The sequence below is a fragment of the Ixodes scapularis genome, unplaced genomic scaffold, assembly GCF_016920785.2.
Source record: "Ixodes scapularis isolate PalLabHiFi unplaced genomic scaffold, ASM1692078v2 PGA_scaffold13__105_contigs__length_92229423, whole genome shotgun sequence".
Taxonomy (NCBI): domain Eukaryota; kingdom Metazoa; phylum Arthropoda; class Arachnida; order Ixodida; family Ixodidae; genus Ixodes; species Ixodes scapularis.
In genome coordinates, this window is record NW_024609839.1 from 74,559,737 (window position 1) to 74,577,837 (window position 18,101).

The 18,101-nt window shown below is 47.9% G+C and overlaps 2 protein-coding genes across 2 annotated transcripts in view; both read left to right on the top strand.

The window, feature by feature from the left end:
- LOC121835559 (hsc70-interacting protein-like) overlaps positions 1 to 9,910 on the top strand; it is a 36,118-nt gene extending 26,208 nt beyond the window's left edge. The window contains exons 10-12 of the mRNA XM_042289957.1: positions 3,640 to 3,759; positions 9,400 to 9,510; positions 9,589 to 9,910. Coding sequence (XP_042145891.1) covers positions 3,640 to 3,759; positions 9,400 to 9,510; positions 9,589 to 9,732 — 375 coding nt within the window. The 3' untranslated portion in view covers positions 9,733 to 9,910. The remainder of the gene's footprint in view (positions 1 to 3,639; positions 3,760 to 9,399; positions 9,511 to 9,588) is intronic.
- A 945-nt stretch (positions 9,911 to 10,855) lies between these two features.
- LOC8034159 (proton channel OtopLc) overlaps positions 10,856 to 18,101 on the top strand; it is a 54,861-nt gene continuing 47,615 nt past the window's right edge. Inside the window, exon 1 of the mRNA XM_029970597.4 lies at positions 10,856 to 11,405. Within this exon, the coding sequence (XP_029826457.3) occupies positions 11,089 to 11,405 (317 nt within the window). The 5' untranslated portion in view covers positions 10,856 to 11,088. The remainder of the gene's footprint in view (positions 11,406 to 18,101) is intronic.

Genomic DNA, 18,101 nt, shown 5'->3' on the forward strand with positions numbered 1-18,101 from the left:
CGTTTTGTTCTCTCTTTTTCAAGCTTCTAATCACCACTTACGGTTAGTTACGATGGCATCCTTTCAATTCCAAAGGCTGGTTGACAGATTTGGATGCGTTCGAGTGCGTTGGAATCCCTCGTAATCGCTCACGATGAGAGGACGCTCAAACGCAAATCTGTGAAATACCGTGTTGCGTTCCGTACCCTCTTGAAGAAGTACTAGTGGGACTTGGAGAAATTAAAGTATACTATGCATTAGAAAAAAAAAAAAACTGTTCCGCTATTTTTTTTTTTTTTTTTCGAGTCTGTTAATAACATTTTTGAAGAGGGCGCCTCCGGGGTTCTTTCGCGGAGCCGACTTGTCGACGATGTTTCCAGTTGAGAGGTTTACGACGGGCGAAGCGCCCAAACAGCCTGTTGGCGAGCGGCACTGCCAATTTGTACCGCTTCCGGTAGTGGGCGGGGTCCCGCTCCAGGGCTGCCATAGAGCCCACGGACTCTGCACCTACTGCCCTTGCTCCAATGATAGCCAAATCGTGCGCGGAGTGCAGTCGCCCAAATATTTGGGCGACTACACTTTTTTGTTCTTCTTTTTCTTGGATATTTTGGTTTAGCACATTGTATGTCGAACTGATTTCTTTGTAGACCATTACGGATGGATGGATGTTAATGGCTATACCCTGTGTACCGGGCGGTAGCTTGCGCCACCTAGCACCCTAACGACCGTCTGCGAGTTGCCATCTTTGTCGACTTGGCAACGCGTTCTGAGCATGCGCAGCAGCTCTCTCTTCGGAGTGGCAGACGCCGAGCATGTGTCTACAGCCCAGTAGCTCGGCGTTTCCTGCCTCGGTGATAACTAGTGTATAGACCAGGGGTGGCCAGGATGGCCCTGCCTAAGAGCCGCAAACAAAACCACGAAACTTCCAAGAGCCACGCGGGGGAGGGGGGGGGGGGGGAGTTTGTTCAGGGCAATAAACGAAACTCTAACTACTTCCAATCTATCTGAGTCAAAAGCAGTCCAAGTTTACGTTAGGTAGCAGTAGCGCAAGACTACCAAACCGCAACCTGTCTTTCGATTTAAAATGCATTCCATTTCTCTTTTTGGGAAAGTGCTCGTGTGACAGGGAGGGAGGCGGAGGAGGGGGGGAGGGAGCTGTGAGCCGCACTTCACCATGCGGAGAGCCGCATGCGGAGAGCCGCATGCGGAGAGCCGCATGCGGCTCGCGAGCCGCAGCTTGGCCACCCCTGGTATAGACGGTAACAGCATTACGGTTAAAGTGGAAGCGTTCCTCCCACCTCTTTTCACGTGTGGTCTGTTTGCCTTGCTGCACACCCGACCCGGAGGAATAACACGGAGCCAGCGGTTTCGTGAACAAGAAACTACGTTTAATTGGACATGGACGAGACGATCAATACATTTCACATCGTTACCGGCGGCGCTTGAGTCCAGGCCGCGACTGCCTGTGCGAAGTGGCCGGCTTGACTCCGCCGCTACGCGGGAAAGTTCGCCACCTCTGCGTCGTAGTCGGGCAACTGGGCTGGGGAGCCGCCAGGATGCCCACACACTTAGATGAACCACCGCTGGAGAGGAGTTCGCGAAGAGGGGGGGGGGGGGGGGGAGCTTTCATTTCACTGCTCTTAACCCTGCTCAGCCAATCACGGTCCGTGTGAAATACTTACTGACTATGAAGGGGCCGTCTGATCGGCAATCACCATGGCTCTCCATGGAAGAAATACGCCTATGAGAGTTTGCTGTGCACGGCAAGAGGGAACCGGTCTTAGTACTACTTCGTGATGCTGCGGCAAGTGATTAGCCGATAACGGGCGTTTTCTTATGTCGACCCATTGGCCGCCTCCCCAACCCCTCGGTTGTGTCCAACGGCGCGAACGAAACGCGTCGGCCAATCGGTGAGGGGCGCTGTCCGTAATATCGCAGACTGCCAATCTCCGATTGTCGCATAAGCTGGCAGACTGCCAATCTCCGATTGTCGCATAAGCTTTTCCACTATACTTTTCGAACTTTTTTTTTTTTTTTTGTCTGCGCGTCCGTGTCGGTACTTGTGTGTGATTCTGTTTCTCGTAACGGACATTTTTTCAAGAAGAGTTCTGCGCAGGCTCAGGCGTCTTCACTTGATGATCACACAACGCCACTTGTGTGATTGGCGTTGTGTGATTGGCGACATGAGTTGATAGCACGCACTGCACTCCGATAGCACTCCTTCTCCCTCCTCCTCCCCTGACGCGCACACCTTTTGTCTTTATGTTTTGCTTTTTTACACTCGCGCGTCGACTGTAGCGCCGCCTGGATTGGCCCAAGATTGCAGGCGGCATTCTTCAAACGATGTCGCTACTTTTCCAAAGGGCTTTGGACGGACCGAGTGGCGCTTTTCGTTCGCGGACCGCGTACCACGTGACCGGCACATCACTGATTCCCGAGATTCGCGCCTCGTCCGCGCACACGCGGACTGATAAAGTCGCCTTTTCACTCGCGGATTTTTTGCCGGGAGATTGACTTGAAACGCGTTTAATCTGGCAACAGTACACTTTTTTTTTTTTTTTGTTATTAAAAAAGTTAAAAAATGGCGCATCGTTGTGTTTTGTGCGTTCGCTGGTTCATTCTGTCGCGCGATTGTCGGTTGCACGCGTGAAAGAAACTGCAGAAACTTTGTCCGGCTGTCGCGACGCATGTTCCGGTACTTCTCCGGGTCCCTGTCAAGAAGCTCCCGTCAAAACTCGACGAGCACGCCGTGATAGATATTGCATGCCAATCGGGCTTTCACCGAGCAAGGCCGGTCTTGTGGCTGTGGTGTGCTTGACTGTTGTGCACGAGCGCGAAGGCATTTCCAAACGCTCCTCCGCGAGCCCAGAACTTCATCGCTTCTACGCCGAACCCTTATCGAGCAGGACCATGCCTGTGTAACTGTCATGCCTTGAGTTAGTAAAGCTAGTGGCGCTGCGAAATGTTTCGGTGGCACACTTGTTTGGTTACCTTTCGTGACGTCATTACCTTGAGAACAACAAGTTCGATGGTGTTTGTAATGGGCATGGTGGAAGCCTGAAATCATAGCGCTCTCAAAGCAACACTGCCAAAACCGTCAAAGTTGAAGCTCTTACATTCCTCTTATCTCCGTCGATGAGACATCCTTTGCTGACGTCGTAGTCAGCATTCAGCCAATTGTGGTGGGCCGACCACAGCGACGCTTTCGATCGCTCACGCCGCCAATAACGGTGTATTGTCTCGATCTGTACGTAACAGCGGCGTACTATTCTTTATCGCGGCAGAAAACGTCGATTTCTCTCTTGGACAACGGTTCCACGGTGCGATGTTTGAGTTTCGCGGCACTGGGGGGTGGCAGACAGCTTCGGTCCGTCCTCGCTGGCGTTGCTCGTCGGCTCCCTCGTGTGGATGCGCTTGGGAGACGTACGAACCGCGGACATGTCATCACGTGATCAATCCGTCCGCAGATCAGTCCGTCGTGTGAATCGGCTATTAGCCGCTAAATCTCGAACTACGATTGGTGTCGGGAGAGGAGCTGGTCAAGTTAATTTAGTTTGCGTTGTCTCGAACAAGTGGTGTCTTCTTGTCATGACGAGCCCCTTGAAACTTCATTTATATCGGGGTTCTTGTTTTTTTTGTTTTTGTGTTCGTCGCGTTTAGGCCAAGAAACTGCAGGAGCACAAGCGCAAGTGGGAGCGCAAGCTGGAGGAACGCGAGCTCAGGGAGCGCGCCGAGAGAATCCGCAAGGCCAGGGAGGCACACCAGAACGCTGCCCAACAGGTGAGCATTCTACTCGTATGGAAGCTAGACCTCCATTTGACAGAAATCGCGATATAATGTTTTTTGGGTTTTTTTTTTTTTTTTCATTCCTTTGCTACTTTTAAAGGGGCACTAAGGTGGATTTCGAGATCATATTTTTATGGCGCGAACTCAACCTGCGTACCCTAATATCTAAAATAAAAAAGGGGCGTGTCACGGTGTATATTTACACCAACACAGTGTTTACAAACAAGCCCGCTATGCCCACACCTGGTGCATAAACCAAATTTGGGAGGAGGGAAGCGTCTGCGCACGCGCAGTACCGACAGCAGCGCCACCGCAGTGGCGTGTAGGGTGCTTCACGTAAGAGTGATAAGAATTCCTACAATTAGTGTATTCCAGGGGAAAGAATACTTTTCTCGGGAGCGCATTTCTCGGTGGCGGACGCCAGAAAATGCGCGATACTAATGAGTTCGCTAATTAATTGAAAATGACTAATCAACATTTTAATTAGGGAAAATAGACGTATGGTTCCAACTAGAAACTTCCTGAGCGTCATCGAAAACCCCTAAACCAATCATCTTCACAAATACTTGGAGCGCGTGAGAAGCGTAACAGTGCACTCTAGGTACCACTCGTAGAGCATGCAGGTACACCCGTGAACAATATGAAGGTGAACAGCCCTCTTCTTGTTTTTGACGCTCCTGCAAGTTTTGGAACAAGCTCTGTTCCAGAAGAGGGCTAGAACGCAAAGTTTTGACCCTTGGCTACGTACCATTTGAGACGTTGAGAGTTAATGTAGCTTTAGGGGGCCGTAAAACAGGCAAGAAACTAGGTAAGGTGTTCACCTTCATATTGCCGGTGGGTGTACAAGGCTAGACGTTGCGGGCTCCCGCGCGATTTTTCCGTCTCTTACGAGAGCTCCAGCTTTGTACCTGCTCTACAAGCGGTAACTTTAGCGCACTACTACGCTTCTCGCGCGCTCAATCTTTATGAAAGTTACTGGTTAGTGGTTTCCAACTTAGCTCAGCAAGTTTCTAATTGGAACCATATGTCTATTTTCACGCATTAAAAATATAGTAATTTTAGTTAAATTAGCGAACTAATTCGTTAGTATCGCGCATTTTTTGACGTCCGCCACCACGAGGAATGCGGTCCCAATAAAATTATCCTTTTACCATGAACACACTAATTGTAGGAAGTTTTGTCACTTTTAGGTGAAACACCCTGTATATGTGTTATTATTATTGATACAGATTTGTATTTTTACCGAAGCTAACTCGGATCTCGCGAGCGTCCCCTGCGGGCCGCGGCGTATAGTGAAAGTCAGGAGAGCCGGCCAACTGCCCAACTCCTGCGCCACGAACCAACTACTCGTGTTCCCAGGTTCCATAATGGGGAGTTTTAGTAGACGGTTCCTTCCGATACCTCTGATAAAAGGGAGTTTTAGTAGACGGTTCCTTCGGATACCTCTGATAAAAGGGAGTTTTAGTAGACGGTTCCTTCCGATACCTCTGATAAAAGGGAGTTTTAGTAGACGGTTCCTTCCGATACCTCTGATGAAAGGGAGTTTTAGTATACGGTTCCTTCCGATACCTCTTAAAAGAAGGAGGTTTAGTAGACGGTTCCTTCCGATACCTCTGGTAAAAGGGAGTTTTAGTAGATCGTTTTCACCGTCCCGCAACGCTCTCCGCAGCCCGCCACGATACCCGGAACTCTACAGCCAAGGCCATCGGCGCGCAGGCGCAGTAGCGGCTTCTTCGTTACGGAGAGCTTAGCGGGGCGGGAAATGCGGTCTACGAAAACTCCCTAAAGATTCCCGATAACGATAGGATACATACGCAAAGTTTGCCAACGGAGTATCGTGGATTGTTGTCCGACGTATCGGAACGATCTACTAGGGAGTTTTAGTTGACCGTGTTTCCCCCTCCGGTAGCCCTCCGCTACGTAGAAACCGCCACTGCGCCTGCATGCCGATGGCCTTGGCTGTAGAGTTCCGGGCCCCGGAGGGGGAAACACAATCTACTAAAACTCGCAACTAAAACTCCCTGTTCCTACTTTACGAGTCCACCCTCCAAAAGATGCTTCCTCGCCTCAGTATCTGTGCGTTCTCGGTGTCGTCGCAAGAAAGAAAAGAACAAATAACGACTGTGGGTGACGTGTCGAAAAGACCCGTGCCAGGAAGACAAATACTAAACTCGTGCGTCGGCTGCGTTTCTCATAAAATGAAATTTCGCACGTGTGGATTCGATGGATAAATCAAAATCCAGCCGCAATTGTTTCATTTTTTTTTTTTTTTGCGAGGTTGTTTTGGGCCGCAGTTAACGAAGCCCTCGTCGAGTACGCACATATCGGTAGCATTTGTGAGAATACAAACTGCTCAAATGTTTGTTTCGATACTTATTCGCGTATATAGTTCCTTAACAGTAGAGTCTGAGATCTCAAAGTTTGTTGGGGGGGGGGGGGGAGGGGGAGGGGAGGGGAGGGGGGGAGGGGGGAGGGGGGGGGAGGGGAGTTGGCTGGCTGGCTGGCTGGCTGGCTGGCTGGTGGCTGGCTGGTGGCTGGCTGGTGGCTGGCTGGCTGGTGGCTGGCTGGTGGCTGGCTGGTGAATGGCTGGTGAATGGCTGGTGGCTGGCTGGCTGGCTCCCGGGAGAATAATGACGCACTGTACTTTTTAGCTATTCGGGGTAGTGGGGGGGGGGGGGGGGGGGGGGGAGGGAGGGAGGGAGGGGGGGGGGGGGGCATAGGAGAAATTCTAGATTCGGCGCCGGAAGTTAAGGACGAGGCGGCCCGGATATCACTTCACTAGCTGTATGAAGATAATGATGGTGTTCTCAATACAACAGGTAGAACGGGGGAAAATACTAACAAGGTGTTGCGGAACCCTTGGTCTCAAAACGCGTCAACGGCGCGGCTGCATGCAGTTTCGGTCGCGGCTGGACACACGCGTCAAGGTCGTCCGTCTTCTGCGTTTCTGTTTTCTTTCTCGGGTCTCAAAAGACATCGGGCCGTTTGTTTAGGGACCCCTTACAAGATATGAGGCAATGACAATTATAAACCTGGAAGATGATGGAGCTCATATAACGACTTTCGCGATGTAACGAGCCTGTTGCCCGCCCATCAATACGAGTTCGTTATATCGAGGCTTAAGTTATATACAAAGGTGCTTTTGTGTCAGATGGGCAGTCTAACGAGGTGCAGAAAAGGTGCTGGGACATTCGAGGGCTTAAGGTACGTGTTTGAACCGTAGACCTGCGGGATGCAGCGCACGTGCTCGCTCGCGTACATCTATCCTTGCACGACGAGTTTCTTCAACGAATTGGAACTTATGATACATTACGAAAATAAAAAAAGCGCAAAAGACAAGGACAAGAGGGAGACAACACAGGACAAGCGCTTGTCCTGTGTTGTCTCCCTCTTGTCCTTGTCTTTTGCGCTTTTTAATTTTCGTAATGTTTAACCAACTAGGCCAACAAATAATTTTGTTATGATACACTCACTGACGGTGAGAAGGTATGACAGTACAAGGAAAACTTTCAAGACTCCAAGGGCTGTGGAATACAGAGAAGCTAAAAGATATGTATGTGGATGTCGGTACTTGACAGTGCTGGAAAAGGGGGAATCCAAACTCTAAAGGTGTTGGGCGTAGCGCAGCCCAGTTGAAGGCTCGAACACATACATACCAAAAATGCAAGTTGCCTAGCACTTACTGCTCTTGTTTGCTTTGGATAAAACACGTAGAGAGAGATTGTTGTTTGTTTTTAGTGACGTAGTTGGAAAAGGAAATAGAGGCAGTCGTGGTGTAGGCTCATAGGCCCGTTTGTCACTGCAACGGCCAGGCGGCGCCGGCAGAATGAGAGCCCATGCACTGTCTCGTTGTAACTTGGCAAAGGGTGAATGCTACGCCCGTCACTGCGTTCCGACGGCTTCGATGTGCGCTACGTACACGAGCGCAACCACTGATCTCTGACAATTGCTGGATCGCGCTTCCCCGCTTCGCGAATGCGGCCACCGGACGGCCATCTTTGTGGTACGGGAAGTCGACCATTTGGAGTGATCTGGAGCGTTGCAGAGGCTGGCTGGGCGGCTGCGTGCTCAAAGGCACGTTTCTTGCTCGTTTGCCGCCATTCGCCGAAGAAGTGTTTTTAGACCTCGTGTAAACGGTCGTAGCTACCATTGAGAACACGTGTAAATTTTTACGAAGATGCAGCACCTCAGGGAAAAGGCGCAACTCGTCGAACGCAAGTCTCGCGGCGTGATCAAAGAGCATGCCCTTTGCATACCGATGTGCTGCGTCTCTGCCTTCGCACGCTTGTATACCAACCACGAATCGATGCCGCCTGTGGATGGTTCTGAAGGGCTGTCGCGCGTCAATGTGTATGTGCCTCTGGAGCAGCGTTTTACTTTACTCTGACGAGTGTAATTGTAACTTGCGGCACTCGTGGGCCAGGGACGATTTTGATTCCGTGCCGACGGAACAGAGGGGGGACAGCGCAGCGGCGATCGGTCTTGGCCTTCGAGACATTTCTAGCAGTCAATTCAGTAGAAGGGAACGAAAATCTACCTTTCGATTCCCCCATCTCCCGAGCACTTCCGACGCCCCTGTTTCTATATATATTGTTCAAAAGTGTCGATGTGGTTTGTAACCCACACTATCTGTGTTTTTATATACGTGAGCAATTCGGATCCATTAGAGTAGATTTCGGACGTTGTTATTTAATTGTGCATCATAGCAACCACTGATCGGTGCAGCTTACCGGAACAGCCGGACGATCCAGAATTATGCGACCGATATGTGTGAGGCAAAGTCGTCTACGCGAGACACACTTTCAAAACTTTCCCGAAGGGTTAACATATCCACGCAGCGTCGACTCTTGATCGGTATCCAAACGTGCGAAGGCAGAGACGCAGCACTTCGGCGTGCCAATTGTCCTTAAATAACGCCGCGAGACTTCCATGTTCGACGAGTGGTGCCTTTTACCTCCGATGCTGCACTTTCGTGAAAATTTCCACGTATCCTCCCAAAGGTAGCTAAACTCTAAAAAAAGCCCGTGAGTCTGCTTTCCCGCACAACACTCGGAGAGCCAATCACCGCAACTTACGGAGGCAGCTCAGCGAATGACAAAGCCGAAACATATGTTTAGACCAAAAAACGCAGTCTGAGTTGTCTTGTGCGTGAAAGTAGACGCACAAACTTTTTTTAGAGTGTACGACCGTTCATACAGGGTTCTAAAAGCTTCTTCGGCCAATGATGGCGAACGAACAGAAAACGTCTTCCATCTGCTTCCAGCACGCTGCCGCCTATACTCTGCAACGCTACAAAAGGTGGACTTCCGGTACCTCAAAGATGGCCGATGCGGAACTTCCGGCGGCCGCACTCCCGCTGCTGCGACCCAAGCGGGAATGCACGATCCACCAAATTGTCATAAAGATCAGTGAGCGCAACGCATACATATTGGAGCATGACGCAGCGAAAAGCCTCCGACTTCGCAATAAAAGCCATTCCGGCGATGCGTGGTCAGTGCCTTACTCCGTTGTTCCTATTGGCCCGCAGGGGTCGTGGCTTCCTGGCCTACCCAGCATTTGTTGCTCCAGACACTAGGCTGTCTGGGTTTACGAATGCGTGCAGTTTTAAAATACGGGTCTTGGGATTAACGGCAGTCGCAGGACGATGACGACCTTGGCGGGATGCCCGGTGGTTTCCCTGGAAGCTTCTTTCCGGGTGGCCTCGGAGACTGCTTCCAGGACCCGGAGATCTTAGCAGCCCTCCAGGTGAGATGACTCGTCAGACGCCCGTAGTTTATAGTAATAAAATTGGACGAAATGAAATGATGCGTGCTTTCTCTTCAGGACCCCGAGGTGGCTGCGGCGTTCCAAGACATCACCCGAAACCCGGCTAACATCTCAAAGTACCAGTCCAACCCCAAGATCAAGAACATCATGACCAAGATGGCGATGAAAATGGGTGCCTCGGCGCCGCCACCGCCGATGTGAGGGGCGTCTCTTGGGAAACCTCGCATTTGTTTTGTTTTTTTGTTTTCCAATTTACTCGCGACGTAGATCAATGGAGTATACTTTTTTTTTTTTTCTTGTTGCGTTTAATCTGCAGTTTCGACCCTTTTCACCGTTTCTGTACTTTGAACTGAAATAAAGGTGCCTGATTCACAGTGAACTGCGTTTTTTGTACATTTGGATTTTTTAGAAACTTCTTTTTGGAGTCGGGGCTGTGTGGGATTATTTTGCCGTCCGAGAACATGAGTTATCCTGGCGATGTACCTCCTATTTATTGCGTTTGTTGCGTTATATAAATCAAGAGTAGCTTGCTGTCGCTTCACTTCTACAACATTATAAAACAGCTTTTGTCATTCCAATCCTACTGCCAGTGGCGTCGGAACAGGGGTGGCAGAGGGGGCGATCCCCCCAAAGACATTTCATAAAGTTCGTGTAAACGATACGGGGAAGGGTAAGTGCACGGGGTTGGAGACAGTGGCGTCACTAGGGTCAGCGGCACCTGGGGCGGTGGCTCGCTGCGGCCCGACCACCTTTTCACTGCTCGGGTGCACCCTCCTGAGCGCTGCACCCGGGCTCCTCTAGGCCATGCAGTGCAGCTCTACAGAGCCAGGAGGATCTTGCTTCCTTTGTCGAGAAAAGTGCCTACGTTCGCTTGAGCACCGTGTTCACGTATTTTTATACCAGAAAAACCCGGGGACCATTGTCCGTCCGGTTCGGCGAAACTAAACCTGCCCGCCCAAACGTATCAAGTACGTAGCAAAGATCGAACAGTTAACAACGTCGCCGAGCATCAAGAGTTCCAAAAATAGACGGGATTAGGCGGGGACAGCTAAGCCCTTCAAGGACCACTTTTTTTTTAATGAAGAAATGGAATACACCAGCCAAAAGTTCAGTTTTGGGTGGGTCCCCCCCCTTCCAAAGCCTCCCAGTCTGATCCATAAATCCGCCCTGGTCCTGCGGGGGGAATCGGCATCCAACCGATTCAACTCGGAGATAGCCATATGTAGGCATCTCCAAGCCAACTTTCCAGGGAGCGAACGAAGCAGACTTCCCAAGTCACGCAAGAGATGGCGCCACCATGCTCGCCTCTCCCCACCGGCAAAGCGTCCCAACAGGCGTGCCCCCCTCCGAGCACTTTTCCGATCTTGACTTTTGGGCTTTGCCGCTTGCGGGCCGGCATCTTCGGCGGCAACCAAGAACACGTCAAGATCGGAGGCAGCGGTAGCTGCCCCCAGTTTTCCTATTCCCCGCCCTGGAGCGGGGGCAGAGTTCGCAGATCCAAGGCGAGTGGGCGAGAGAGCCCCCTCCGCTTTGTGTCTGGATGGTGACGTCCACGCGATGGCTGCCTCCGACGATGATCGGAGTAGCATCAACTTGAGCCTCCGGCTGCGGAGGGGTTCGAGCGACTCGCGGGACTCCTTCTACATGGACCTGGACCGCGGCATCGACTCCGACATCGAGATGGAGCCGCTGTCCGAAAAGACCGCCATCGAACTGGACGTTGTCAAGCGGGCTTCCGGCGGCAACGCTGATCTGGACACCACGGCTGTCCTGGTGCCATTGATCCAGGAGCCGCAGCGGGAGTCTGACACCTCGGGGGACTGTGCCAGCGAGCAGTACCTGGAAGGTGACTACCCCGGAAAAAATGCCAAAGAGTGAGTGACTTTTTTTTTGTTTTTGTTTGTGCTGTTTTTCGCGATGTGGTGACGGGTTTGTGGTGATGCGTCCACACGGTTTTCGCGCGTGCGCGCGCGCGCTATCGGGTGCGAACATCCTCGGGAAGATGAAACTGGAGCGCTTCTCGCTTGAGGTGGCGCAAAATATGTTTGCGGTAGTTTTTTTGTTTTTTTTCCTTCTTCTTTACGTGTCGCGCGAAGATAGGAGAGCTTGGTGCTGACGCTCTTTATCTGTATCAAAGATAGCCTACTGAACTGTTGTTCTTTCATCTCAGCTGTCATCGCCACTTTGTGTTTTTTTTTTTTTTGTACCTGGTGTTGTTTTTTTGGTGGGGGATGTACGCGCTTGGTTTTAATTTGTTTGACTATGCCTGTAGCAATCCAATAACAGATGAGTGACAGCGATCTACGAATTTAAAGGGTCATTACGTTCATTAAAATACCAACAATGCACTCGGCTGCACCAAGAGTATGAATTCCTACTTCCTTTTTTTTTTTTTTCGTTATTTATTGCTGCGATTTCGATCTCTGCTGATGATTTATATATTTTGTTGTTGATTCATTAACCTCACACCTGTTACATATTGTGGTGGGAATTTATATTTTTTGTTTATTCATTAATGTCACACCGGTTACATCTCGTGGTAGGCACTAGCAGCAACATCCAAGTGCGTGCCAATATGATTTATTATTATCTATCGGTAGTGTGAAATTCCGACTTTTTTTTTTACTATTTTTACTTTTACTCACCAGAACTCCAAAATTAATATCGCCATTCGATTCGCTCCACAAAATCGCAACGAAACTATAAACAGATTCAGCTCGAACGACGAGGGAACGACCGTGAATTCGCCTTTCGGAAACATCGAAGTTTCAAATGAAGAATAAATGTTCTATGGCTGGGCACCGATTGGACCGCCGCTGCGTGCCGTCGGTCGGAGCCCAGGGCTTAAAGTCTGTGGGGTCTCAGACCCCCCCCCCCCCCCCCCCCCCAGTGATTTTGACGGATGGTCTGGGACCGTCCTCCACAGCCCCAGCATTAGTGAAATCATAATCATATCTTGCAATAAAATAGCTTGTTTTCAGGAATGGTGACATTTGGGGGTTAGCAATTTGAGGGTTGCATGTACAGCGTGGGCAGAGTCAGCAGTGTGATTTATTTTATGTGCATCTAATACATCTCGTCAAAACACCCCCCCCCCCTTTTTTTTTTTTTTTTTTTTTTTTTGTAGGGGCCCTTTCAACTTACGGGAGAGTTAGTCCTGCTTTAAGCACTGTCGGAGCCAGTTTAACGATGTGCGAGTTTCACGTGATCTTCGGTAGGAGCGCAGGGACACGGGGGGCGCGTGGTCATGTGGAGTTCGTAGGCGTGGTCCTGTAGCATCCGTTGTTACACCTCGGTCTTTTACTTTTAGTGACACGTCGACTGGGACTGCACTGCACCGCCCCGATCACAAAAAGGTGGTGCGAAATAAAATTCCGAGGTCACGTCGCGGAAGAATCGTAAAAAAAATATTTCTAAAGAAGCGAGGGTGTTGTCACGACTAAACTCCGCAAAAAGGAAAAAAAAAAAAAAGAAATTCAAAGAAACGGACAAAAGAAAAATGGCAACACGAAGCATGTCACGGAACATCGTGCGTTCGTCTCCAATTCTCTGCATTAACAAAAAAGGTGAACGCCCTTTTACAAAAAAAGAAAAAAAAAGAGAAAACGTGTGGCGAAAAAAAATAAAAAAAGAAGAAAACGTGTGTCCTTATAAGGGAATAATTTCGGCCGCCCTTTTCTTTTTTTACGTGGGTGTGGGCGTGTGGCCCCTTCGCGCGGTGAACATCTGGCGATTGTCAGCCCTGCTTAGCGCTCGCCGAATCGGGCCCGGGACAGCTGCGAGCTATTTAATGCTGCGCCGTTTACGGAGCTTTAGCTTTTACTGCGCCAATTGTGCAATCGGACTTGAAGGTGCCATACCAGCAGCAGCGTTCGAGTCGTGAAAGGACGCCGAAGGGATTTTCGGAGTTTCAAGCTTGACGCCGTTACTACATCGTACAAAAGAAGACGGATCTGCTGACATTATCCGAGTCGTGCGTTTGTTCCTCGTGTGAGGGTCACACTGGTTGTCCGAAAACTCTCTGCTTTCATGTTCGAAACATACGCGCGTATGAAGCACACACGCCTCGAAGATGCTTGACGGGTGTCCGCGCATGTCTTCTGAGAAACTCCGCGTCCTTTGTATGATGTATACGAGCAGTGTCATAGCGACTTTGAGGTTGTCTAACAAAGGCACACAATATATGGCTTGCGTGTGACGTTATCACGACGTTTGGTGCTCGGTTCTGACTGTTCTGGCCAAGGAAAACAAAAAAAGCACGTTCGGTGGTGTGACACGTTTCCTGCGGAAGGTACGCGCTCGGCAGCAGCGATGCCACCACGATGGCAGCTGACGACGCGAGGTAAGTGCAAGCCGCGTACGCCGAATGCGGGCAGGTGGTTCCTGTCTTCGTAAATCGATTACTCGGTCCATGAACTGTTTGGACCGGTGGCGCCGTGCTCGGATGGCGGGAGGGTTCGACTATGACGTTTCGTCGCTTCTCTCTTTTTCGGAAGATCGGTGGACGTTTTGGGTCTCCGGGGCTTCCTACTAGAGATGTCGCGATCTTTTGTCTCACCCGAGTTCGACTGGTGTCGGCGAACTTTCGAACTGTGGTAGGAGCCGAGGTTCGACTTCAGTTAAGAAATCGAAAAGTATCGGTAAGCCATGGATTACCGTAGAGCTACTAGTCAAGATTAACAGAAAAATATTTTATACAAGTCATTTGTAAGAACGAGAGAGCCTGAGGATCTTAAAACATTCAAACTATACCGCAACAAACTTACAAAAGAACTCAAAAGCGCTAGAGATAAATACTTCAACAAGCTATTTTCATCATCAGCAAAGCGGACGGACATCACATGAAAAAAGATTAATAATGTTCTTAATGGTTCATCTGAAATAAAACGAATTGATAAAATCTGCGTAGGTAATGCAGAACTAAAAGAGCAAGAGTTAGGGCACGCCTTTAATAATCATTTTGTAAACTTGCCGAGAGATAGTCATGATGAAAATGCTTGCTCATACATTGAAAACAAGGATGAGCAGTCCATATTTCTTGAACCAGTTGTAGATGCGGAGGTGACGCTCACGTTTTTATCACTAAAGAACAGTGCAAGTTGTGACGCTTACGACATACAAATAAGGCAATGAAACATGTTATAGATTTAATATATCACTGTTTAAAGGAGCTGTGCAACGATTTTTAACGTTGAAAGAATGGGCATCTTCTGCTTTTGATATTGTTCACTTTGCCACAAATGACAGAAAACACACCTCCTTTCATCGAAATGTTTCGATTCCGCCGCGTAATAGCGAAGCAAAACTTAGAATATTCCCCGACCTGCAGCCGCGAGCGGCGGCCATGAGAAACACGCGGCATGACGTCAATGGGGAATCTTGTAGAAAGATAGCAAGTTGTGCGAATACCTGCTCGATAAAAGGTAACTTTTCTTTAAATCTTGTCGTTCCAACATATATATAAATCCGTCAAAAACCTGGTATCATCGACAAAACTTTTATTATACGTAGATTTAGTGGGGCCATCTATCCTAGGTCCACAAAACCGTCGGCTCTATCTGCTACCGCGAACAGCCGCCAGAAGCCGGAAAGGGAGGGGGACAGGGCCGGACGGGCAAATACTTTAAAGTATTTGGGACGGGTTTGGCCGGACCCGGATTATGGTGTACTACCTACCGGATGAGACTTTTCTCCTTTCACCATATTGTTCGCGCGGCGCCCGCCAGCAGGTGGTCACGCGGTCGCGAGCGGATGAGTTCTCGCTGCTCACTGATGGCTCTAAAGAGAGAGCTTCACCGGAACCCCGCGCCTACTCAAGTGACGTCACTGCGCACGTGACCCGGAAGACGATGTGCGAGTCGAGAGGCGGCAAAAACCTGGATCTTTTTCATTTTTTAAAAAAAATAAAAACTAGGGTATCCAGGCAAAATCTGGTTTCTGTAGTTCACTCAGAAGTGTCGGGCATCAACTTTCACAATTATTTAAGCAAAGCCCTGAAATTGTTGCACAGCTCCTTTAACGCATGTCTTTAACTTGTGTTTGCAGTGTGGGGTCTTCCCTGAAAAAATGCAGATTGCCAGGGTAACTGTTTTGTTTGAAAAAGGGCGATAAGATTGACATGCCGAATTATATACGTGTTTTCTAAGGGCTTCGAAATAATCTTGCTTTCAAGACTGATTAAGTTTTCGGATAAAAACAATATAGTCACTCCGTCACGGTTTGCGTTTCGTAAGGGCCGATCTACAGAACTCACTCTCCTAGAGCAAAAAGAATATATTTTGCAAAGTTTTGAGGATAAAAAAAAATGACCCTTGGGCTTTTTATGGATTTCACCAAAGAGATTGATTATTTCAATCATAAACTGCTCATAAAAAAAAAAAAAAAAAAGTACGGGTTCCGTGGAACCGCGTCAGCTCTCATTTCGTCATACCTTAATCATAAACAGTACGTTCATATTAACGTTTATTCTTCTGACATTAAACCAATCGTATCCGGTATCCCACAAGGCAGCATTCTGGGCCCTTTTTTGTTTACTTCATATATTAATGACATTGTCAATGTAAATAAAAGTACAAAATTTGTGATTTACGCTGACGATACAAGTCTGTTTTTTTAAAGGAGACTGCTGTTTTGAACTAGCAAATAGGGCTAATCAAACTCCATGATCTGGGTAGCTGGAGTCACTCTAACGCGCTAAAAATAAACGTGAGCAAAACCAAGGCTGTTTCGTTTCAACCAAAAAATAAAAATGCCTCTATCACAACAGATATCGTGTTGGATTCGACCGAAATTGAGGTTTTGACTCGCCTCAAAACGCTTGGCATTATATTCACAGAACGAATGACGTGGGATGACCATGTAAATCATATTTTGGTAATGTTGTCGCAGGTCGTTGGCATATTATGCCATCATCGCACCATTCTGCCAGCCAGTGTTAAATGAATCATCTGCAACTCTTTATTTCTCTCGCGTGTGCACTACTGCCATCTTGTCTGGGGAAATACTACTAATGCAAATTTAAATAAGATACTTGTGCTCCAGAAAAAAAAAAAAAAATAGTGCGAATTATAAGTAATGTTCCATATGATCACCCTAGCATATTTCTTTTTGAAAGTTTCAACGTATTGCACGTGTAGTTTATATAAATACCGTCTATGCCTAAGTTACAAGTTCGAATTCATGAACAATATATGTCATCTTGTCAAGATAGCGTCTCTGACGAGGAGATTGCCAATATGTTCATTTCGCAACATAGAAAACTGGAAAGTGCCAAATTGCAGAACAACTTACGGTGAGCAGATGTTATCGAATGTATTACCCGACCTACTTAATTATCTGAACACTCAAAATATGAAGCTCCTTACATCAAAACCGAAAGAAATCCGATCCTTTTTTAAGCGCGTAATTTAATGACTTTGATCGATCAATGTGTCCTGACGTATGTACAGTTCTGTCTGTTCGCCATAAGCTCATAATTTATATAACAGTGCTTAATCATGCTCTCTATATGTCTGATTATGTGCGCTTTTGTTGTGATGATAACTTTTTACTGAATTGTTAAGAGTTGAATTTGCTCCATTCTGCAATGTCATATTTTGAATTGTCGCTCTGATACATTTCGCTTTTTTTGTTACCTGAGCTTGTATCTTTCTTCTTTTTTTTTTTCTTCTTTTCTTTTTACTTTGTGTGCTTTGTCAGCTGCCACTGCTGCCTATTGTAGGGAGGGGGCCGAGGACTCGTCAAGCTGCATTTATGCAGCTTTTTTCCTCGGTCTTCTTCCGTCATGGATGTGGTGGAGAAATACAATGTATTATTATTATTATTAAAGAATGTTGCTCAACTTAAAAAAAAAAAAAAATAGTTTTTTGGTGTGGGCAGGAAAACTTAGAAACTAATGTGTTAAATTTTGGAGAATCGTTACCATTACTTTACACTATATAAAAACAAACATGAGCTTTTAATAATTTAGTTAGCTCGTTCAAATGCTGCACCCGTCCTCCGCCAAACTACGCCGACTTTTTTTTTTTTCTTTACTACGCACATGCGTTTACTAGTTCAGGTCTTTTGTCGAATACTGGGTTTAAAGGCCGAAAAGGTCGAACCCGAACCTGGGCATATTCGCGACATCTCTACAAGAAGTTTTGCGCAGTGTTCATACACCGCGATAAGTAGTTACAAGATTTGGTTATCGGAGGAAGAAGCGATGCTTTAGGCGTTTGAGACGCGTACTTCTTGGTAAGATAACATATATCTAATCTAAGACTAAAATGCACGTACATATATTTTATTTCTCCACATAAAAGGGGGAATTAGTAGTGCTCCGCGAGGAGCCGGACTACTTTTTTGAACTACGGTTCTTGAGGTGCAAACGAGTGTAGTTATGACGCCATTTTCCCTGGGAATTTGGGAGTGAAGCCTCCCAAATTATCTTCACTGTTAACTTTGCAACAGATTATATAAATTACGAAGTTATCAATAACAAAAATTGGTAAAAGCTTTTTTTTTTTTTTTTTTTTTTTTTAAGACGACAATTTTGGGATAGTATGAAGTTTCGGAAAGCGCCCAGTTTT